The sequence below is a fragment of the Hemiscyllium ocellatum genome, chromosome 37, assembly GCF_020745735.1.
Source record: "Hemiscyllium ocellatum isolate sHemOce1 chromosome 37, sHemOce1.pat.X.cur, whole genome shotgun sequence".
NCBI lineage: Eukaryota > Metazoa > Chordata > Chondrichthyes > Orectolobiformes > Hemiscylliidae > Hemiscyllium > Hemiscyllium ocellatum.
The window spans coordinates 38040273-38064721 of record NC_083437.1 but is presented as its reverse complement, the minus strand read 5'-3'; the positions used below and the strand labels follow the sequence as shown (position 1 = coordinate 38064721).

The following is a 24449-nucleotide window of genomic DNA, read 5'->3' as shown; positions in this document are numbered from 1 at the left end:
TTCCTCCTTATCCACCTTGTTTGCTACATCCTCAAATAACTATAAATTTGGCAAACAAAATTTATCTTACATCAATCATTTTGACTCTCTTTGATTATATTATGATTTCTAAATGTGCTGCAGCAATATCGTTATCTCAGTGGCACCATATGAAAATATAGACCTCTGTTCACCTTGTCCACAACCTCTGGGGGGTTTTCAAATCTGAGGTTGAGTGACGTTTTATAAAGTAAGGATACTAAGGGATATGGAGCCAGAGCCAATACATGGTGTTGAAGTGCAGATGGGTCTTGATCTAACTAAATGGTAGAATAGTTTTGAGGGACTGGACAATCTGCTGTTGTGTTATAATGCGGCAAGCTTCACAAGAGAGGCTTGAAGGATAGAAACATGTTTGTCTTAGTAAATCCTGCATGCTGTTTGGCAGGAAACAGGCTAATCATGCAGAATGTAAACTGTCCGAGTGCAACCTCAGTGTTTTAGCCGCAGTGCTCAAGTCGAATGCTGCATGTGGAACGGTCATTAGTATATCAGTTCTAAATTACTTAGTCCTAAAATACCTGCAAGCAGCATTTCTCTGTAACATGAGTATTGATGTGCTTTTCAAGCCAAGCATTTCTATAAATTTAGATGAAGTGACTTGTAGAAAACAGCATTTGTATTAAGGCCTGTAGTTATTGGCTTCAAATAACTATGGATATCAGCTGGAATAACTTTAAGGCACCCTGTTTACAGTGCACAACATGGTGTCTAGGAAAGCAACTCCTGATCATAACTTGCACAGGAAGAAAAGCTCCAGTTATTTTCTTTGTAGAGTAAAAGAATTATACCCTGTACTAACTCTGAGAATTATAAAGCACTGTGTTGGGACATCTGCACTTAAGTGAACCTTAATATGAATGGAATAAATGCAGGAATGTGATCCAAATTAGCTTCAATTACTTTATTAGTAAACATATGCTTGTAGGTGAGCCACAATGCAAGGAGACCTAGGTTCAGTCCCCAGGACCTTAAGAATTGACCTGAGTTCCTAGATATTATAGTTAATGTCCAGACCATCAGCTTGAGCTAATAAAAGATTTTTGGAATAATAATATTGCTATTTTCTTTTATTTCTTTTGCTTTATTAAATATTCCATTTTTCATATTTCAAATCCCAGTATTTTCACTTTCACATTTTTATAACTAATATCAGGGATTATGGAGGTTTTGCTTGATTGCATGAGTATTGATTGCCAGGTAGCGAAGACTCCATTTCCTTTCCAACTAATTTGGAAAAGCGTCCCTGGATTTGGGCAGCAAGTGTATGTAGAGTTGAGAAGGCAGATTTGGAGGCTGAAGATTGCTTAATGAAAGCTCCAGGAATATGCCTAATTAGATTTGGTAATCTTTGTTCCCAAACTGGACTGACTTTTAAAAACAATAAATTCTTTATTTAGTATCTGGTGACAAGACCAGCATGGATTGTCCATCTCAAACTTTCCATCCCTTAAAGAGGTGGTAGTGAAATGCTTGCAGTCTATCTGGTATATGTAAGTATTTAGCAGAACTGATTTTGTGGGGATCCAAGATGACAGCAATCTGATAGGTCTGCTGTGCTAGGGCTCTGCATCAAAACCCAAGTAAGGTGGGTCCCCCTGTTAGTCATTAATGAGAGAAGTTTGTTAAAATAGAAAGTACCTAGAACCTTTTAAATTCTGATCCTAATGATATGGGAATAAGATGAAGCCTTATAAATGAAAGGGAGCCAAAGGATCGCAGCCACCTGGGCACTCCCCTATGGTGTGAGTAGGCACTTGCACCTGTGGATGCAGACCGGATTCCCACGGCAGCATCTCTGAACTTGTTGGATCAACAGAATCTAGTCTGAATTTGTTAAACTCTGAGAGGGAATGTACTCGGTGCTGGAACCAATCTCTGCCATGCTAAATAAGCATGAGTAGGAGATCCAAGCGTTGGATCGACGTGTCGAGGCAGTCGAACAAAGGGCTGAGATGTTGGAGTCAGGAGCAAAGAATTCGGAGGACAGATTTGAATACTGGAAGACCAGATTCAAATCCTACTGGTTCAGGTTGATGACCTCAAATCAAAGTCGGAGGAAACATTTACGGATTGTCAGGCTCCCGGAGCTTGAGAACTGATTTTCTTTCTAGCCCATTTGAAAGGGCAATGAAGCAACATCCATGTTGTAGATCTTCAGTCACATGTAGGAAGGTCAGATCAGGTAAGGTCAGCAGATTTCCTTCCATAAAGCACACTAGTGAACCACATAAGCCTTCAGCTGATCTCGACCAAAATGGCAGTGGGGTCCTGCAGTTGGCTGCAGCAATCTAAGCTGGGTTCTACCTTGATACATCATGTAGAGAAATGTCCTGCTAAGACAGCCTGTCTGTCCTATGATATGAAAAGTGATCACTTGAACAAGATGTTACAGGAATGCCCAGTAGGAATTGATGTCTTCCAGGAAAAGAAAACTGTCAAAAGGTAGTTAAGTCTAGATTCCATTGAGAAAATCTACAAGATGCGCTGTAAATATTAAACTAGCCAGGTTAAACTCCATAACTTTGGTTAACATGAACCAGACTTCCTATTGTGTGATTCATAAGTTAGAAATGGTAGGATTGAAGCACTTGATGGCATACAATAAAACGAAAGAGATTTCAAATACTTAAAAGTGTGAAATGGATCTTCATAGAGATTGTTAATTGTTGATGTGTGGTACGTGATGCATTAAACATTAAGGTGGTTCACTTCTATATCTAGTCATTTTCCTGATATAAGTTTAGACCAAACTACTGGCAGAGGTTCAAATTGAGCCTTATGTGACTCGTCAGAAGTCTGTAAGGGAAACAAAGACCATCTGTTCTGCTAAAACTTTTGAGTGCAGATAATAACTGTATAAATATATCATTTGGGGCTATTGAGAGAAATGTTTGTGTGCTTTTACACTGCTGCTTTTCATCTGTACTAGCGGAGGAAAGAGACATTTTTAGGACATAAACTGCTCAAGTGATATCTGTAAATTTTAATTGTTCCAAGACCAAAATAACTTGTAATTGTGTGGCCAGCAACTGAATTTAACACTTAACAGGTAGGGAAATGTGCAAGCCTTTGTTTTTATTTGAAGATGTCAAAAAGATGATCAGAATTTAATAATCTTTTTCTAAATGTGGTCTTTATCATTAATTAATATTATATAATATTCTACCCTGTCCTAGTTTAATTATTACCAATTTTGAGTTCATCTCAAATGTATACATTTTCTTATTATTACAATCATATCAATCTATCCATTTATGTACATTTATTATAGCAATGGGTAACAGTTGGATCAACACAAATAAAGTCAACTTAGAATTGCAGTGAAATAGTACATCAGGAATGATCAAAATTAAATTAAACCAATTTGCTCATGAAGTTAAATTATATCCTGTCCATTATGACAGCATCTGGTTTAATTTCCACAGTAAAATTGGAGGGAGCCATTATGGCTTCATTGGTTTAGGAAGAAATTGCCAATTATAGCCTTAACTGCTTAGCAACTGGGAACATAATGGAAGTGAGCAACAGCAAAACATTTTAATACACCCATTATCTATACCGTTGCAAGCAACAATTCACTGTTCGCTAAATAAAGCACTCCCAAATGTATAGTACAGAATCCTCAATACCATCTGATTGTGTCGGAATATTTCCAGAGTTTGCCATTCTACCATATCTATGGTGGTCTTGTGTTGATTTTATGTGTCTTCTATTGGGTAAAATAGGACCAGTACCTTAATGGTATTTGTTTGTCTCATCATTCACACAAAAGAACTGTAACCTTGCACCCTTAACAGTATGTCATATTAAAATTTAATGAGACTGCTGGCCAGATACCCAGATAAAGATGTGTCCTTACAAAGATTATTCCAACAAAGCATTATATTATTATCTTAAAACAACCGATGGTGAAATTTGAATTTTGTGAAAATCTGAAATTAAGAGTCTAAGGATGATCATGAATCCATTGTCAATTATCAGCAAAACCAATTTGGGAAAGGAAACTGCCATCCTTACCTGGTGTGGCCTACATGTGACCCCAGACCCATAGCAATGTAGTTGACGCTTCACAACCTCTGGGCAATAAATGCTGGCGGAGCCAGTGATACCCGCATAAATGAATAGAAAGGGTGTTAGAGAAGAATTTAGTGAGTCTTCCACACTATATTTGCTCCAAATGATAATCTGGACAGCCAAAATTACTAACCCCATTGAAGATGTTGAATGTTTGTTAGGCTTGAAGCTGATGTGAAGTGAAAAAAACATGAGGAATAATATACCAATAAGCCTAATAAAGGAAGTCCAAAACTGGATGAAAAGTCTGTGACATTGGTTTCAGCTTTTTCAACATCCCAACAAAAAAAAAATCGATCTCTCTTTTGCTTCCAGTCGGAAACTGTAAAAGATCCGAGGGATTTAAAGCCAGATAATCAATCTTGACTTCTTTGTAGCTGAATCAAGAGCAGAGTTGGTATGAATCTAGGAGCAGGCTGTGTGCTGGTTGTCACAAACTGAAATGCTGTATTATATGCACAAGACCTATTACGTTTTAAAATCAGAGGAGTGAGTTTGAAATCTTATTCATAAGTCAGTTTTTCAATTGAGTGTTGAACTCTTTCTCTCTGCAACATACAAGTTGTTTCATTTATCCCATATACATTGTGTTCAAACTTGCTTTTAAGATTCTGCCTCTTCTCTATAACTGAGAGACTGACAGCCACCAGCGTCCTTGAACAGCCATTTGCAGATAGATTAACTGTCTTTCTCCTTTCTCCTCTTTCCTTTCTCCTGAAGAAGTACCTAATTTCTGCCAGACTTGTTCGACAGCTTAGAAATTGAGAAATGTGGCTGAAAACTTGCAAACTATGTTGCATTGTGGTTATCTTAAGTCCATGAGAAATAAATGTGGGTTGCTATGGAGGAATATTTAAGCTCACCAAATGAATGCAATTTGGATGCTGTGACAAAAAAAAACAAAGATATGGAAGAATTTTAAAGGCATTTTTATCCTTTAGTGCAGAATTGCTTCTGCAACTCACTCCTCTTTCCAGCGACCTGACTTTAAATGACAATTGAAATTGCAACTGTAATAGCAACACTGACCTGTACCATTGAAGATGGCAGTGTATCGTGTTTGTAGTGTTCAGCTGCAGGAAAATAGATGCAAATGGATAAAAATTCTTCATATAAATTGTGGTTGTCCACTATATTGTGGGTAATTTTGCGAACGGCAGGGAACTAAATCATTAATCAACGTCTTTTAAATTAAAATTATTGTCTCACATAAAACATTTATTTTTGTCTGTCATTTGATATTCCTTTTTGATGGAGAACAATACAATTCTTTAGCTCTTTTGAAGATTAAAAAACTGAGGCTTTAGAAAAGCAATTTTTTTTTTCTGACGGCCATTATGTGCTGCTTTAGAGAAACAAGATTTTTTTTCTAGCTATTTCAAGGCAAACAATCTCTGTATTTTGCAGAAAAGATTTTTCCTGTAGCAACTGTCATTTAGTTATCACCTTAGGAGATTCAGACACAAAACTGATGATCCTGTTAAACCACTTCAGCTGCGCCTACAGTCGATCTTTCATCCTTCCTTGCTGCTGTCATTAAGTATAGCATTGCCTATGTATATTTTATAGGGTGACCCTGACAGATGTCAGGTTGATGTTCTGCAGGAATGATGGGATTGTGGATTTAATGAAGGGCAGATAAATAGAAAAATATTTACTGTAGGCAGACTTGCAATCATAGCTTGTGTGATAAAAGGTCTGTGTTAGTAGAATGTCAGACGAATCTTTATTAGCAAAATTAATCCTATTAAAACAAGCATACACAATGAATGAAGGTTGGTTTTTTTATGTTTGAACAATGAATTAAAATATCAAAAATGTTACTTCAGTTTACAGTGACAGATCCCCTTGCGTTTTTCTACTTGGCCTAATATTTACTAGCTTTATCAATGATTCCTTTCCCTCAGGCATTGTTTCCCTCACTTTCAAAACTGCTATTATCACTCCGCAGCTGTGAATCTGTCCTGCGCTTTTATCTGGAATCAATGCTCATTGCCAAACCACATTTGTTTCAGAACGTTCTGGAATCCAACTTTGTTCTCCCCTCTTTCCCACTTCCTGTTGTAGGCTCTTCAATTTCTCTGTCTGTCAACACCCAGTGGCTCTTTGCTGATTATAGTAGACAATGATGTGTGCATTGTCCATTGTGCAGCCTTTAACTGGTAGAGTACATAATCCACACTTGTACTGTGTGGCCCATTTCCATTGGTCTCCTAACTCATTGGAGAAAGTGAGGACTGCCGATGCTGGAGATCAGAGCTGAAAACGTGTTGCTGGAAAAGCGCAGCAGGTCAGGCAGCATCCAAGGAGCAGGAGAATCGACATTTTGGGCATGAGCCCTTCTGATTCCTGAAGAAGGGCTCATGCCCGAAACGTCGATTCTCCTGCTCCTTGGATGTTGCCTGACCTGCTGCGCTTTTCCAGCAACACATTTTCAGCTCCTAACTCATTGGTAAATTTGGGATAGGCAAGATTGGATCAGTGCACCACCTCAGCAGCTTCACTTGCTATCCTCAGAAAACAAAAATCAAGGTTACAGCATTGCCACCTGTGAATACTCCTGGAAGAATTTTCATTAACTGAGAGTTGGTGTCCTTTCCGTGCCGATAAACAGTTTTACTTTACCATTGCTACCTATTAATTCTATATGTTGCTAATTTTTCCATATGCAACTTGAGATAGAGCTAGAATATTTTATTGTTTATCATTGGCTAAACTGAAGCTATCCTGTTTAACACAATCAAAATATTGCCCTAGTCCCTGATTCCATCTCTCCAGAATCTTCAGTTTTAAAACCTTCATCCAGTACATTAGAGGCTTTCTCAATGCCTCCAAGAAATCACTCATCTGCGATCTATCTTTTCCCCCATGATGTCTTTGTCAATTCCACTATGAACCTTTCCAGTGTTATTCCCAAGGGACTCTCATCTCTGTCCGATCCCAATTGCAACTTGTCTAAAATGCTCCTGTTAGTGTTGCAACTTGCTCACCTGTTATCCTCCATAATGTTCTTTAACCCAAGTGTTCTCATACATCACTGGCCCACAGTATGCTCCTTTTCATCAACTTATTGGTCACAGAGCTATCAACCATTTCATCCTCATTCTTAAGAACTCTGTTCCTAAATCAAGTCTTGCTGCACTCCCCTTCATCAAAGTTCTAATCAACAAAGTTGTTGGACAGTCTGGAAACCAAACACTCTGAATGAATGCTGAAAATCTGAAATAAATATAAAATGTTGGAAATATTCAGCAGATGGCAGGTCAACCTGAATAGATCAAATTTCATGCTGTCTGATGTGTTGTGTTTGCAGCATTCTCTGTTTTCATTTCTTGGGCAGAACCTCTGGCCACCTTCCCTCCTTCCTTTTCTGATCTTGATGCACCTCATTTCCAATCATGAAGTAGCTTAAGATCCTCTGGTGTGGTTAAAGCAAATATCTGTTCCACAACCACGAAAACACATTCTTGGTGTGACTAGTTTTGTACCATTTAACTAAATCAAAAATATGCTGAAATTGTGACCATACGTGACATAATATTTACAGCATTGATGTAGCCAGTTCATTAAAAGCAAGCACATTGCATGCCTCCATTCCATCATAATTTTTATGTTGGTTTCTGAATCATCACTATCATGACACTATCACAATCCACTTGAGTAGCTCACTGGAAATCAAGCCTCACTGTACCTGGAGTAGTCATAAGTTTGATTATTTGATTAAACCATTGAATTACCCCAATCTTAGCAGTCTAATTCTGGTTAAAAACACATGCACAGCAGGGTTTTCCATTAGCAAGAAAATGATTATTTATTGTAATCAAACTCCATTTAAATAATGGCAAAAAGCAACATGAATTACTAATTTATAACTCTGTAGTTTAAACTCTATCTCATGCATACAAACAGATTCACAAAAAGGCAAGACGAGATGTAAATACAAGAAGTGGGGATGGAGGAAAGAAAAGTCAGTGAAGGATAATTTTTGTACTTGTCTGTTCCACAGATGCCGATGAATCATTTTCTTTCATTTCCTTTTCAGTTCATTGAGGACGTAAGGTTGTGGATATACCGCTTCTCAGTCTTCCATTCACTGGTTGATAATTTATCCTTCGTGTCTCCTGAAGGTGGCTTATCATGTTTGCCATCTTTTCCTTTCAACAGTGAATTTGCACAGAGAGAGAGAGAGAGAGTGTGTGCTACTCTGGATTCTCTTTTACTTCTCCGCACAGAAGGGAGAGAAAGAGAAATAGATGCTTTCTGTTTGCAGGCTAGATGTTTCTGCTGTATCCACACAATCAGCTGTAGCTCACTACCCAGGAACCAATCAAGAAATTGCTGCTATGCTGAGTTTTCCGATCCGCTCAACTGGACCTGATTTAAAGGCCAATTAAAATAAAATTGTCTTTGTAAGAATTGCCTAACACACACGCAGTGCCAATTTGTCTAGCATTCTCCCTTACTTCTGGAATAAGGGAGTATTATATACACAACTCGGTGTTTTCTTGTAACCTTTTTTTAAACTACAACACCTTCCTACACAGCTTCCTTGATTTAAAGCAGAACGTTTTCCTGTTTTTAGTCCCCAAAAAAAATCTTTACAAAAAATATTTTTGCGATTCATAAAAGACAAAAAAAAAAATTGCTCCCTGATGTCTTTTTAAAAATGACCTAATTGAGGCAAATAAGCTGATTACAAGAGTTGATAGAAATAATTCCATTGGGTGAGTGGGGTTTGGGAGGTAGTGTGGATTGAACATTAGGGGAACAATCTTAAAATTAGAGCAAGGCTCTTCGGGACAGCTATCAAGAAATCCTTCATCTGGAACCCTTTCCATCCCCCAGACCACATAACTGTTGCTGTTGAAAATTTCAGAGTTAAGATTAATAGATTTTTGTTATGCAACCTGATTGATAGTAGCAGAACAAGGTTGGATAGATGAAGTTAAGGTACATAACAGTAATCATTGAATTAAATGGTAGAATAGTCTATAAGGGCTGAGTGGGCTAATGCTGTTAAATGGGAGTTTCACAGTGGGTGTAGACCAATAAAATCCCAAAGTTTGATCTCGCGGTTGCACCAAGTTTTTTGACTGCATCTGATTCACAATTGGGAGCACCTGTAATTAATTGATTGTCAAGTAAGATTTCGATGAACTACTGCCAAAGATCTTAGCCCCTCCTGTATGTGTTAGTGAAATACTGAAGCCCCAGTAGGGTTCTGAAATAAATGTGCAGATGTCTTTTTCACTTTATCTCCAAAATATATTGGCTGATATTAACCATGGGAAGTCCCAGTATAGAAAAGGACCTTTGTCCATTTTCTTATTGCAATCTGCCAGTACTTTGAGTTTAGATCCTGTGGAAAATAATCACCCAATCTGTGATGGAGAGGCCTGGAGGAGGGACAGAGTTGTGTGCTGAGTGTGTCTGAACCAGGTGCGGTCTTTCCAGATTTGATCTCTGATCCTGGCCTTTTGTATACACTGTTAACCAGAATATAAAAGGTTCTAAAATAAGTGTAAATACATAAGTACACAAACCAATGGTAAGACAAGTGACTGGATGGAGGAGGGCTGAAGAGAACCACAAAGTTGAGAAAAAAAGCTAACCAATTTACCCAAGACTGCCTTGCTGGAACCAACATTAGCACAACCATCAGAATCAGTAACTTGCATTAAGTAGCTGTAGAAGAAATAATTATTGCTGCAATATACCCACAATGGTATAGCTGTTCGGTATGTAAATGCACATTATTAAGAAACTACATGCTGAAAGCACTATACAATGATCTACTGTCACTTAAAAACAAATTAAAATAACCTTAGTGTACAGCTTATTTTTGTTTCATAACTTTATGACAAAAATCAGTATGGTTCAATTAAGACTATAAATCCAAAATACAGTACTGGTAATGCATATTGGTTTTCTTTGGATTCATATCACTTTGCGTTTGTTCTGTAGTTTTGCAGTGAGCTATGGTGCATGTAGCAGGCGTAATTTGTGCCACAACTGTTTTTGGTTGTAAATTATATCGACCCCTGCATGGTGTTAAACCTTTGTTTACCCAAGGCAATAAAAAAGCTGCTGCTTGTACTGTGTTTTGGATATCTCGTGGACTGATAACGATTGGGTGCTAAGTAAATATATGCTCTCACATGAGGTAGTTAACATTTTGTTAAGTTAATAATAGCTGTTGTGCATGTTAAAACAAGTGACCGAAAGTTAATCAGAACACAGGAGGCGCAAGTGGAAACCAAGTTGACAATCGGGTTAATCGTGTAATGAGCAACATGGTATTGGAAACTTGGTATTCATTACAAGCTGTTCTTGCCAATAACATTTATGCTTATTAGTTTGTACACTGAAAGCCAGCAGCTAATTTGCCTGGCTCACTTCTTAGTAAAGGATCTTTGATCAATGATTTGCTTGTGTTCATGTTTCAGCAAAGTATTGATTTTTGCGTTAGCTTTTTTGGTCACTGTTGATTCGGAGAATGTTTTGATTAATGTTCAATTGACTATGCGCACGTTGAATCTAGGAGCCATTTTGGTCCCATTTGTTCCTTTTTACAGCCAGACCGACATGTTATTTTGTTTACGCATGAACACTGCCGCCCATACAGTTACCAGTGTGTGGTTCCTAATCCATTTGATTCACTGCACTTCAACCTACATGGACTCTTAATCCCTGAACAGTGATGCAAAGCAGGATAGCTAATGAAATCTGGACTGGATTTTCAAATCCACTTTCTGCCTTTACTTCTCTGAGCTGAATTCTCATTTGCTGAGCAAAAGGTGCTGGAATTACGTGTTCATTTACTAAAAAAATATCATCTTAGTCAGAACCTTGAGGAGAGTAACTAAGGTTTTTATACTGATTGAGATCATTTTAAGTCAAAAGCCAAACCCGAATCCTCATGTCAAACTACGATATGAATGTTTAATGTATTAAGTTTTGGTTTGGTTGCAAAGCCACTTGACAGCTGATAGTGAATCAAGCAAACATGTGCCAGAAAGGGTCAGTGGACTAGAAATTTGCATTGGGTGATAGTGCAAAGTGGATGAACTTGGATCAGCTACCATTATACGCAGCACAGGATATTCAGTTCTGTTGCTGTCACTGGAGTTAAATATCAGGAATTATCTCCTGTATGGCATCACTGTTCATAAATAATTTCTTAACCCCTTTGGAGGCAGTGGAGGAGACATAGGAATTTCTCTGTTTTAAAACTGCTGGGGGACAAAATTGAATGCCAGTGGGCCCATTTTTGGATAAAGTGTGATCACTGCAGGGATCAGTTTCCTTATTAAATCCGCCCTGTGATTTGCCAGTTTGACAGCTGACAATTTCTAAACATCCACCTGAAGCAGGTATTATGCCACTTGAGTATGATAATTGAGGTCATTTGATTCTTTTAAGTTCCCCACTATCAACCTTTGTATCAACTGAGCAGAACAAGAGCCACTTACTGTTTCTGTTTCTCAAATATCCAGACCACTATACTTGAACAAATTCTCAGTTAAAGCCCAAGTACCTCAAATTTCATTATTTCTCCTGTCCAAAAGATACAAAATCCGTATTTCTGGCCCCACATCATGACAGATGTTGAAAGAAGACCAGTGTTGCTGAGATGACGATGGTATATGACAGAAATTACAGGTTTCAGCTGACAAAATGGGTGAAAAGAAACATTCATTCTGAAACTCCATTTCATGTCCCTTACTTAATGTTGGATCTATTTTGTGCTTTCAAAGGAAATTGAAGCAGAAAACACTTGATCTTCAATGCCTGGCAATAATATTAGCATCTTGGAACATTATTCTCATAAGCCACATAATAATGGGAAGCTCACCTGATTATGAAGAGGTTTATCTGTGCAGTGTTTATGATTACTACATATTCAATATAAATGATTAAAATACACGTAATTTCCCTTACATACTGAAGAGGATCACTTATTGGGGCCTGTTTCAAGGGTTTTTAGGAAAGTGGCTACTTGTCCATCTTGAGACTCAACTGGCTATTTGACAATAAGAGCATCACAGTGGAAGTCATTAAGTCATAGCAGGCTTTTTAATAATGTTTTCTTGCATTTATATCCATTAGTAATGTTTGCAAAATATGAAAGTTGGAATCCAGGTTCTTCAGTCTGTGATGTTGTGAACCTGTATTCTCTTCCATTGCAGGGTGAACTGGTGACATTTTATTACTATTGGAAGAAGACTCCTGAAGCAGCTAGCTCTCGTGCTCATCGAAGGCATCGCAGACAGGCAGTATTTAGAAGAATTAAGACACGGACTGCAACAACCCCAGTGAATCCATCTCGGCCACCATCTGGGGAATTCTGTAAGTTGTGGTCATGTTGATTGTCAGAAATTTGAATTGAGAATAACACAAAGAGCTAAACTTTTAGCTAATTATCCAAACCATTCCAACCAGTTGTTTTAGATTGATTTCTCATTAACATAGTAGATTCTGAATTGATGCATATATGAACTGGAAAGTTTTGATGTCTGAAAGTAGCTTGTGGCTTTAAATTTTTTTAACAACTTCAAATCACAAGCAATTCAATAGCTGAAGCGTAACCCATAACAATTGTTTCAGTTCTCACTAGTTAGCTCATTAAGTTCTTACCTCTGAATATTCATTGCTATGAAACAGACCTAAATACCATACTTGTATTTCAAATTCTAGAAATAGATTTATAATTCTTAGTATTTATCGGTATAAAGGCAGGATTTGTCTAATCCTTACTAAAAGCAATGAAAAGCTCAGAGAACTTCCATAATTTTTCAGTGAATAGTAATAATGCGATTTATACCAAAAGTGGCAAATGTATTTGTTCTGCACTTGTTCATTGGTGTAATGCACTGAACCACAGTAGTTGCAATCACGACAAAACCCGCTCTCATAAGGTGTTGTACTTTGTTCCAAAATTACATTATTAATTGCTTTGATAGGCTTTATTAAATATTGTTGGCATGAGAGTCATAAGGGATAAAGGAAACCAACAATTTAGCATAGCCCCTTTGCCAGTAATGGGGCTTTGGTCCTTGCATCAATTTTGTTTTAGTATTTGTTTGTATCTATAAATCTGTAGGAGGAGGCTAATGTACTGTGTAACAGAAGATGATTCTAAAGTTGCTTTTCTTATGCCCCATTTGAGAGTGCCCTATATAGGCCAGCTAGATCTCCTGGTGCATTAGCTTTAGTCTGAAACTCAGCACTGTTTCAATATGGGCATTTGCACACTGAGTTATAAACATTGTCTATGCAGTTGGTTCAGCACGGTGGCACAGTGGTTAGCACTGCTGCCTCACAGCGCCTGAGACCCGGGTTCAATTCCCGACTCAGGCGACTGACTCTGTGGAGTTTGCACGTTCTCCCCGTGTCTGCGTGGGTTTCCTCCGGGTGCTCCGGTTTCATCCCACAGTCCAAAGATGTGCAGGTCAGGTGAATTGGCCGTGTTAAATTGTCCATAGTGTTAGGTAAGGGGTAAATGTAAGGGTACGGGTGGGTTGCGCTTCGGCGGGTCGGTGTGGACTTGTTGGGCCGAAGGGCCTATTTCCACACTGTAAGTAATCTAATCTAATCACTCTGAATTCCCGAGGACTTTAAGTGCTTATTTTAAGAGCCTCCAGTATCCTGGCTGGCTGGTGAGTTGTACACAAATGGCAGCATTGCAGGTAAATCCTGGAACATTGTGATGGCTATTTCTTTAGAATGGAGTTGATGTGACATAGAGCCATTGAAAGGCCATCAGTTAGAGTTTTGCACCACTCAATAAATAAGGATCAAGTATTCAAGAAGTAAGGTTCTGAGCAGGAGTTGCTCAGAGCAATGTGCTAAGCCCAACAATTTGCAGCTGCTTCATCAGTGACCTTCCCTCCATTATGAGGTTAGAAGTGGAGATGATTGTGCAATTGTCAACAATGTTCAGGACCTCTAATGACTCTTCAAATACTGAACCTGTTTCTGTCTATATGCAGCAAAACTTGGTCAGAGTCCAGGTTTGGCTGATATATGGCAAGTAATATTCATGCCAAGCAATGACCTATCACCAACAGGAGAGAATCTAACTATTGTCTCTTGATGTTCAATAGCATTAACATTGCTGAATTCCCCACTGTCAACATCTTAGGAATTACCATTAACCAAAAACTGAACTGGACTAGCTATACAAACACAGTGGCCACAAGACCAGACCAAAGACTAGAAATTCTGAGTGAGTGACTCACTTACTGTCCCCAAATGCCTCAGGCTTTTGCCCAAAGCATTGACTGTCTACTCCTCGGATGCTGCCTGACCTGCTGTGCTTTTCCAGTGGCACACTTTTTGACTCTGATCTCTAACATCTGCAGTCCTCACTATCTCCTATCCACAGTCTAGGAGCATGGTGGAATATTCTTCACTTGTCTGGATGAGTGCAGCTCCAAAACATTCCAGAAGCTTGACACTATCCAGCCACCTTAATTGGAACCCCATCCACCATCTTCAGTATTAACACCCTTCACAGCATTACACAATGACAGCACTGAGTATCATCTGCAAGATGCATTGCAGAAATTCACTAAGGCTACTTTGACAGCACCTGACAAATCTACAACTTCTACCCGCTAGAAGGACAAAAGCAGCAGATGTGTTGTAACCTCTACAAGTTCCCCTTCAGGTCACGCTCCATCCCACCTTGGAGCAATACCCTTATTGTCACTTTGTCAAAAGCCTGGAACCCCCCTCACCAAAACAGCAATTGTGGATGTTCCTACATTCCAAGGACTGAATGATGGAAGAAGGCAGGTCACTACCATCTCCAGGGCAACTAGGAATTGGCAATAAACATAGCCCAGCCAGTGATGCCAACACCCCACGAATATTTGAAACCATTCAAAATATTTTAAAGGAACTAGTAATTTAATCCAGCTCTGTGATATAAAAAGGACTGAGCTTTTAAATATAAATCATGTTCCTGAATTTGTATTTTTTTATTTAAGATAAAGCAAGAATTCCTATTTAGGGTAGCAGTTTTTTTCTTTGTTAGTAGTTTTGATGAGGACATTCCTGACAGCACAATATTCACTGCCGTTCAGGTTGTCTAAAAGATGTTAGTGGACTACATGGAACCATTAAAAACCTTTGGTGATGGTCCTTCCACAATGCTGCTAGTTAAGGCATTGCAGAAAGTTAATCTAGTGAGAATGAACGAACAGCAATATGTACAACTTAGGTTGATGTGTAACTCGGCAAAGGAGCTTGGTAGTGATGTTCTCATCACATTCCTGGTCTTGTCTTCCTATATAATAAACCTTGGGGGAGAGGGTAGCTGAAGTACAAGCTGTTGTAGTATTTAGATTAGATTAAATTACTTACCATGTGGAAACAGGCCCTTCGGCCCAACAAGTCCACACCGACCCACCGAAGCGCAACCCACCCAGACCCCCTATATTTACCACTTACCTAACACTACGGGCAATTTAGCATGGCCAATTCACCTGGCCAGCGCATCTTTGGACTGTGGGAGGAAACCGGAGCACCCGGAGGAAACCCACGCAGACATGGGGAGAACGTGCAAACCCCACGCAGTCAGTCGCCTGAGTCGGGAATTGAACCCAGGTCCCTGGCGCTGTGAGGCAACAGTGCTAACCACTGTGCCACTGTGTAATGCAGCTTATTTCCCTTAAATATTTTTTGTACTGCAGGTTCACAATAACAATTTGCAGTTTGTTTACAGGATACTGAAGAACTGCCTTTAGATCCACACTGCTCGCAGTTTGCAAAACTTCTGAGTTGAGCGCTAATGTATTAACTAGTAAAATGGTTAGCTCAAGAGTCTGTACTTTGCATGCTGTTAAGTGGCCATGAGCTCGCAGCACAAAAGATAACATTTTTCTTTTGAAAAGGATCATGCAAAGCAGTTTTGACTGCATTCACTGAAGCTTGATAAAATACGAGGCATACAATTATCGAATGACATCATTGCTTGTGGTTTTCATTTCACAGTTTTCTTTTTCCATATTTTCACCCGTATAGGGGCCTACCGTAGAAACATATAAAGAATATTCTACATTGAGAACATCTGAGCAGAAGGAATACAATACTGTTTATTTTGTGGAAGAACATTGTAAAATGTATGTTTGCAGTTGTAATTCCTGCATTGAAAATATAATTAACAATTTGAAAACAAGTTATAACATACAGAAATATGTTTTGAGTAAATGAGCAAGTGCAGCTTCAGTAAAGGATTGAAAAAATTTCTGTTAAAACATCGGCCTAGTTGCAGATTGATCCCTGACCCCCCACCCTCCTCGATCACTGCTCAAAATACCAGCTATGTACCTTCACAACTTCCTAAAATGCAAATACTCCTTGATGTCAACCCAAGCAATGAAATGTATTGTCTGCAAATGTTCATCGTAAGCTTTTTGGCAGAAGTGTTCATTTTAGTATTTTCTTTTCCTAGTGGATCTCAGCTCTGCCAGTGAGGATGACTTTGACAGTGAAGATAGTGAACAGGAGCTGAAGGGCTACGCCTGTCGTCATTGCTTCACCACCAGTATGATGTTTTTCATTCCTCCTGCTGTGAGAAATAATGAGAGATGAGTTCGGTTACAGTACTTTGTTTTTAAGTGACAGTGTCTGTGCATTTAAACCTTGATAGGTGCTGAACCAGAGGGCAACTCTAGGTTTAATTTAAGTGTATATTTACTGTACTCACTTAAAATCTGGAGCCCTTTGTTGTGCAGATACTGGCACAACTGCACCGGAGGCTGAAGTGAGTGAAGGAGATCCTGTACACAGTTATCCAATTCATAATGTCGTTGGCATGATTAGCTTACTTAGAAGACATCGCCATCATTTCTTCTCTCTTCCTTGCCCTCAGTTTTGATGCAGTACTCAGTAACAACCTCAAACAGGTCCTCTTGTTGCCAGTGTTATGGAGTTCGTACATTATTATAATAATACCATTTAGACTAGCAGTTGCTTAGTGATTGCTGTCCAGTCAGCAGAGTAGTCTTTTTTTTAAATTGCGAGCATGCAAATGGAGATGTTAAGTAGTTACATTCCTCTGTTACAGTTATATACTCTGGCCATTTTATTTTCATTTCCTTCAAGCCCTTTGTTTTGTAGCTATTATGTCATGGAAGGGAGCACCTGAAGTAATTCATTTGGGCTTGGAGAAAATTAATAGCTTTAATTTGTTTGTTGGAGGTCAGTTATCTCAGCCTCAAAGCGTGGCTGTGGGAGTTCTTTATGTTGTGACCGAGACCCAGCATCTTCAGCTGCTTCATCAATGACCTTCTTCCATCATGAGGTCAAGAATGGGGATATTCACTAATGATTGCACAGTTTTCAGCACAAGTTGCAGCTCCTGAAATAATGAAGCAGTAAATATTGAACAAATACGTCCAGACTTGAGTAGCAAGTAATATTCACACCACATTAGTGCCAGGCAATGACCATCTCCAACAAGAAACAATCTAAAGTCTGGTTGAAGATTTGTAGCTCGGGTGTCCGTTGTTGTGGTTCTGTTCGCCGAGCTGGAAGTTTTTGCTGCAAACGTTTCGTTCCCTGGCTAGGGAACATCATCAGTGCTATTGGAGCCTCCTGTGAAGCGCTGCTTTGATGTTTCTTCCGGTATTTATGGTGGTTTGTTCTTGCCGCTTCCGGGTGTCAGTTTCAGCTGTAGTAGTTTGTATGTGGGGTCCAGGTCGACAGACACATCGACCTGAACCCCACATACAAACTACTACAGCTGAAACTGACACCCGGAAGCGGCAAGAACAAACCACCATAAATACCGGAAGAAACATCAAAGCAGCGCTTCACAGGAGGCTCCAATAGCACTGATGATGTTCCCTAGCCAGGGAACGAAACGTTTGCAGCAAAAACTTACAGCTCGGCGAACAGAACCACAACAAGAAACAATCTGACCATTGTTCCTTGACATTCAGTATTTCCGATAGCATTAGTATTGCTGAAACCCGAATTATCAACATCCTTAGTTTACCATTGACCAGAAACTGAACTGGACCCGACAGATAAATATGCTGTATTGTTACAAGAACAAGTCAGAGGCTAGGAATCCTGCATCAAGTAACTCACCTTCTGAGTTCCTATGGCCTGTCCACCATCTGCAGGGCACAAGTCAGGATGTGATAGAATATTCCCTACTTATCTTGACAGCTCCAATAACACTCAAGAATCTTGACATCACCCAGAAGAAAGCCCAATTGGTACCACATCCATAAACATTAACTCCCAATATGACCAACACTCAGTAGCAGCTGTGTGTGCCAATTAAGAGATGCACTGCAGAAATTCACCAAGGTTCTAAGGGAGCACCTTCCAAACCCAATACCACTGCCGTCTGGAAAGACGAGGGAAGCAGATGCATTGAGCATCGCCACCTGTAATTGACCCTCCAAGGAATGACTTGGCAATGTATTCTTTTGCTGGATCAAAATCGTGAAGCACCCTCCCTAATGGCATTGTAGGTCTACCTAAATGGACTGTGGCAGTTCAAGAAGGCAGCTCACCACCACGTCAGGGGCAATTAAGGATGGACAATTACAGCAAAGCCCAAATCTCCTGAATGAATGAAAAATAATTGGATTTAATAACACTCTGTTGAACAATGAGTACTATGTAACAGTAGAAGAGGAAAGAAATTCTGCTCTGATTTTTAGATTAGATTAGATTATTTGGTGTGGAAACAGGCCGTTCGGCCCAACAAGTCCACACCGACCCGCCAAAGCGCAACCCACCCATACCCCTAGATTTACCCCTTCACCTAACACTATGGGCAATTTAGCATGGCCAATTCACCTTACCTGCACATCTTTGGACTGTGGGAGGAACCAGAGCACCCGGAGGAAACCCACACAGACACTGGGAGATTGAATGTGGAGTTTGCACAATCAGTCACCTGAGGCGGGAATTGAACCCGGGTCTGTGGCGCTGTGCAGCAGCAGTGCTAGCTACCGTGCTGCCCACAGCTGCCTTCCTCTTTGTTGGCCACAATTCTGTGCCACCTGAGACAGCAATGTTGTGATAATGAACGATAAATTTAAGGGAAGGAGCTGTAAGTGAGGCATGAGGGGAAATTTATTATATGGTCTTTCATTTCAGCTTCCATGTGCCCCATTGCTAAGATGCACTTAGAGTTCATCCAACTTGTACAGCTTTCTCACTAGTCTTGATGTAAATATGTAATAGTTGTATCATGAAATTGAGAAACTGTAGTGGAAAATGCCCAGAAACGTATACTATATTTGAGACTGGTGGTAGAAAATATGCTTTTTTTTTTAAAAAATCAGCATCCAAAGACTGGCACCACGGAGGAAGGGACAATATATTACTGTGCACAGAGTGTCGAATTCACTTCAAGAAATACGCAGAACTGCCGCCTATCGATAAACCAGTGGATCCACCACCATTTATGTTTAAACCAGTCAAAGAAGAAGAAGATGGGCTCAGTGGGAAACATAGCATGAGGACCAGAAGGAGCAGGGGCTCGGTATGAGCGTCATTACTTTTTCTTTCATATTTTATATTTATAGGAGACTAAATTTACATAAATCAATGTGACGCAGATGCGGTGAGTAGTTTGGCAATGTTCTTTGAAATCCTCCAATGCACTTTAGGACAAGCATATACTTTAATTTGTTGCCTTTTGAAATTCAGACCTGTGATGCAGTATGGCACACAGTGGCATACATCATCTCTCTTAAAAACATTTAGATCATGCAGCCTGGATGACATCGAGCAGTTGTGATTTAATGTTGTTATCTTATCCATGTAGCATAAATAAAGTGTTTTCTCTGGGGTTTTCTGTATTTCAAATTTATAAGGACCCATTGTCATTCAATATGAACATCAATAGAAGGCTAATAAAATAATAAAAGTCGAGTTCTATTTTGCAACAAAAAAAAAAGCACTTGTCCTATTCACAGGTAATAAAACACTAGAAGTTTGAAGAACATATGCTGGACTTTAAAAACGTTTGGGTTTTAATTTGCAGAGTACTCCTGATTAAAGTACCTGGGCACAGGGTTTGAAATAAATGACAGTGAATCAGGCTAAAAAAGATGAGCATCCTATTTACAATGGGATTAACCAAAGTGTTCAAATTACAGCAGCTGGTCTTCTCAAAGTAATTGTGTAATTCCTTTGAACACATAGAAGGGAAGCTTGTCCCTTCAGAATTAGCTTACAGTTTTTCTTATTAAAAGTGGAAGGATTGCAAATGGAATCTCAGCCACCAATGTTAACCAATAATTAACTGGAGAATATTAATTGGAAGCTAACATTGTTATAAAAGCACCTATGAATTATTAATCGCCCCAATGCATGCGGGTCTAATAATAATTTTATTGTCAATTAGATGTCTTCACTGCGCAGTGGTCGGAAAAAGCAGACAGCCAGCCCTGATGGTAGGACCTCGCCTATCAATGAAGACATCAGGTCCAGTGGCCGTAATTCTCCCAGTGCTGCCAGCACATCCAGTAATGATAGCAAAACAGACTCTCTGAAAAAATCCAGCAAGGTAATGTTCTGATAATCATTGTGAAAGCAGTTGCATACTACCTTGTCATAGCTCCCTGGAAATGTAGTGGAGGCCGGTTCAATTGAGGCATTCCAAGAGGGAATTGGATAATTAGATAGAACTAGTGTGCAAGGGTATGGGGAAAAGCAAGAGATTGGCACTAGGTAATGATGTTTGGTTAAAGAGCTAGTGTAGGCATCATGGGCTGAATGCTCTCCTTTATGTCGTAACAATTGTGATTTTAAGAAGAGATCATCTTAAAGCTGTGGACATACGGATTTCGATCCGGTGCATCAGAAAAAAAGGTGTTTTTTCCTTAAATTTTTGAATAAGCTATATTTTGAAAATTCAACAAAATCCAGTCTCATTTTGAAGTTTAGTAGATTTAGATGATGTTGTGAATGGTAATAACACAAACATTGACTCATATTCAACAAATTCTGTTGTAGAGCAGTGATTATATTTCATGTGCCATAGATCCGTTTTCTAGTTGAAACAAAATCTCAGTTGGTCTCCTTTATTCTGAATTAATCACAAAATTAATCCCGGTTTAATATTTCTGTGGGAAAGAAGCCATTCAGCTACAAAGATTAAAGAATCAGTGAAATAACTGATGGTTGATGTATGTTACCATTATTGTTGCTGAATTGTGGGAGGTAAACATTTTGAAATTGTACCTGTAGTACATACTCCAGTTGGTAGTGCCTTGGACATATGCTTTGGTGAAAATATATCTTACTGTAGAATGAGATGCGCAGGCCTTTAAAATAGGTCCTGTTACTTCCCATTCATACCTCATTGCTACTTGTAGCCACTTTAAATCAGTGGCGTCAGCATTATGCAAAGTTGCAATCCTGCGATACAAATAGAACCCTGATGTGGATTTAGTATACGCTTGGCAAACTTTGTGAATGTTGGGCCCATCAGAGAAAACTGACTACACAGGGTTCCATGGCCAGAAGAAGCCCAGCAGAAGAACATTTTTGAAATTGTAGTGATTTCATTGTGGGGCAGAAATATTCCTCCAGTCTTCCCCTGACCTCCCCCAACTTGATGTCAGAGGACATCATCTTGTATTCCACATGAAGGATCCTGATGACATCAAATCTGACTTCTGCCCACGGTCAAGGTAGTAATTCTTGTCATGTTCAGGCAGGCCCTGCAGTAGAAAATGGTCCAGGCTTATTGTTCATCTTAGGAACATTGAGTTTATGCAGCAAATTAAAATTGAGATTCACTTTTTTACATGAAGTTCTTTGTTTTCAAAATTCCTTTCCTTAAAAGAAACTCTGGCGATGCTACATGTTTTAATATATTTACATTCATTATTAACTTGGGTAACTGGTTTGTTGTTCTTGTGCTCATATTGTTTTCAATGTTTTTTACATGACAGAGATCAAAGGATGATGTATCATCACCATCAAAGAGTGCCAAACGCCAAAGAGAAAAGGCTGCTTCTGATACAGAAGAATCCGAAAGATTAAATGCAAAGAAATCCAAAACGCAGGCATGTATACTTGGCCACACAGTCTTCAGTTACTCAGATTTCAATACATAATCCATTGGTGTTTGACTTTCATATTATTACTAAACATGCAGTGTACCACTTTTTACATGGCACTAGAAGTCTATGGTAACTTTTTTGAATGCAAACATTGGACATGTGACTTGTTCCACACAAAGTTGTGTTGTCCCATCCATCAGCTCTGGAGATCTCTTACTACCTAGGTGGAATGTGGTTGCCAGGTAAAGGTGAAAAACAATCAAAAACCAAATCCCTCAACTGAAAAAAGCTGATTTTTTTTTTGTTTGCTCAAGAGGATACAACCTAGTCTGAATCCACGTTGACCATGACTCAACCACCTTGTGTATTATGTAAACTCTGACAAAATCAGAAAACGCCCAGTTCTTTCTTGAAGCTACTAAATGAGTCCGCATTGACTACACAATCTGACATCCTGTTTCACTGATGTACTCCAATCTGTCAAAATCAAACTAGTAATTTTATCATTACTCCCACAGTCTTGTCCTGCCATTATTATTGTTGACTAAAATCAAACCATTCTTAAATGTACACTTGACTCCTTAAGTGGGACATCAACCAGGGATTCTGGCCAATTGTAGTTAACATACCCTGTTTCTGCACAGTTAACTCTTGGATCTGAAAGTAGCACCTTCCAGAAGTGAGAGAACTAAGCTGATCTTTCCTTTCCTGACGTAGAATTACCAAGGCTGATTGTTACAATATTATCACCACACTAAACTGTGCACAGATCTGGGATCCCTCTGATCTGTCTAGATCAAAAGGCAAAGCTTCACTTAGTTTATAATTTTCAAACAAATTCAACAAAAATATGAAAGGGTGAGGTGAAAAAATAATGAGCTCAGCTTGGACAAAGAGTAATTTATACGTAACAGAAGAAAACGTTTGCTTTTTGCAAAGGCAATCTTTCACTGTTCTGTGTTGAATTTGATAAAACTTGTGTATGTTACTGCAGAATTGATAAAAAGCTCCTTGTAAACAAAATGGCAATTGGGAGATGAATGCATATAGTTTTTCATAATCTTCATATTTCATGAACAATACCACTGGAAGCTAAGTGTATTAAAATACAACCCTTTGAACTCCTCTACTGTCATCTAATCCTCTTGTCATTACCAGTGGCACTGATCATTAGGACTCAGGATGGAGCTCCCACAGGGTGAGAGTAAACTGGGCAAAGTGTGTGATCTAATTACTTATAACATTAGCCACATTTATAAACAGCAGATAGTTGTTTAAACTGCCAGCAATCTACTGAAGAGGTCTTCCTCTTGGATCCATTTTGGCCATGTGTTTTAACAAGGACCACCAATTATTACATTATTGATTTGAACTCTGCAATTCAAAAATGACATTCTTTGCTTTTAATACTTGGGAGTGTACCAATTTCCTCAAATTGAGTAATTCAGATTGTTTAATCCCGTTTCCACTCCCTCTAGTTGTGAGCAAAATTGAATGATTAATTAGATTTGTTAGCATAGAAAACATGGCAGGGTTCTGACATTCCAAATTGTCAGTGATAATGCTGTGAATGTCAGCAACATGTGGACTGTCCTGTAACAATTTTTTTGTTTGTAGTATGCAATTGTTTCAGTAACATGGTAGTATGGAATAAACTGTACGGCAGTCAGTTTGTAATGAAAGTGATATACTTTGTTTTAAAAGTCTAGAATTAATGTTGCTAATTTTGTTAAACAAGTATGAAGTGTGAGGTGAATCTGCAAGTGTGTCCATTTTCTAACTAAATTGACTCGAGAAATGAAAGAAGCCACATCGAAAACGAAGCCATACCACAATCTCCTGTTAGGGTCAGGAAAAATTGTAGATTTATCTCACCATGAATTCGGCAATGCCACTTTAACCATAAGCTTGTCTTCCCTGTCAGCAAAGAAAAATACTATACAGAGGTTTGAAATGTTGAAAATGATCAGCATGACCTTGACCCCCTCAGATGAACGTTGTTGAAAAAGTATTTAACTGAAACCAGGGAATAGTGTTCTAAGATGTGCTTCTAAAATGAAGCTTTAGCCTTTTTCCTGTGATGATCAGTCTAAACATAATTATAAATGGTACTTTATTTTTTCCACATAAAATTGCTGTTTAATATGTTCCTGATTTTAAATTCTGTCTTCCTTGGTATTTTATTTAAAAATGTAATTTCGACCTAGAGACTCGGGTGAAGAGCTGTGATTGCAGGTGAATAGAAGGTGTGATTTGACAGTGTAGGTACAGTATGTGGTAAAT

The 24449-nt window shown here is 38.9% G+C and overlaps 1 protein-coding gene across 6 annotated transcripts in view; it reads left to right on the top strand.

The window, feature by feature from the left end:
* The window catches only part of rerea (arginine-glutamic acid dipeptide (RE) repeats a), a 575418-nt gene that overhangs the window by 523758 nt on the left and 27211 nt on the right, over positions 1-24449 (top strand). For all 6 annotated transcript variants that reach the window (XM_060851827.1, XM_060851826.1, XM_060851825.1 and 3 more), the window contains 5 exons: positions 12306-12465; positions 16577-16669; positions 19434-19633; positions 20501-20662; positions 22056-22169. In XM_060851827.1, the coding sequence (XP_060707810.1) occupies positions 12306-12465; positions 16577-16669; positions 19434-19633; positions 20501-20662; positions 22056-22169 (729 nt within the window). The remainder of the gene's footprint in view (positions 1-12305; positions 12466-16576; positions 16670-19433; positions 19634-20500; positions 20663-22055; positions 22170-24449) is intronic.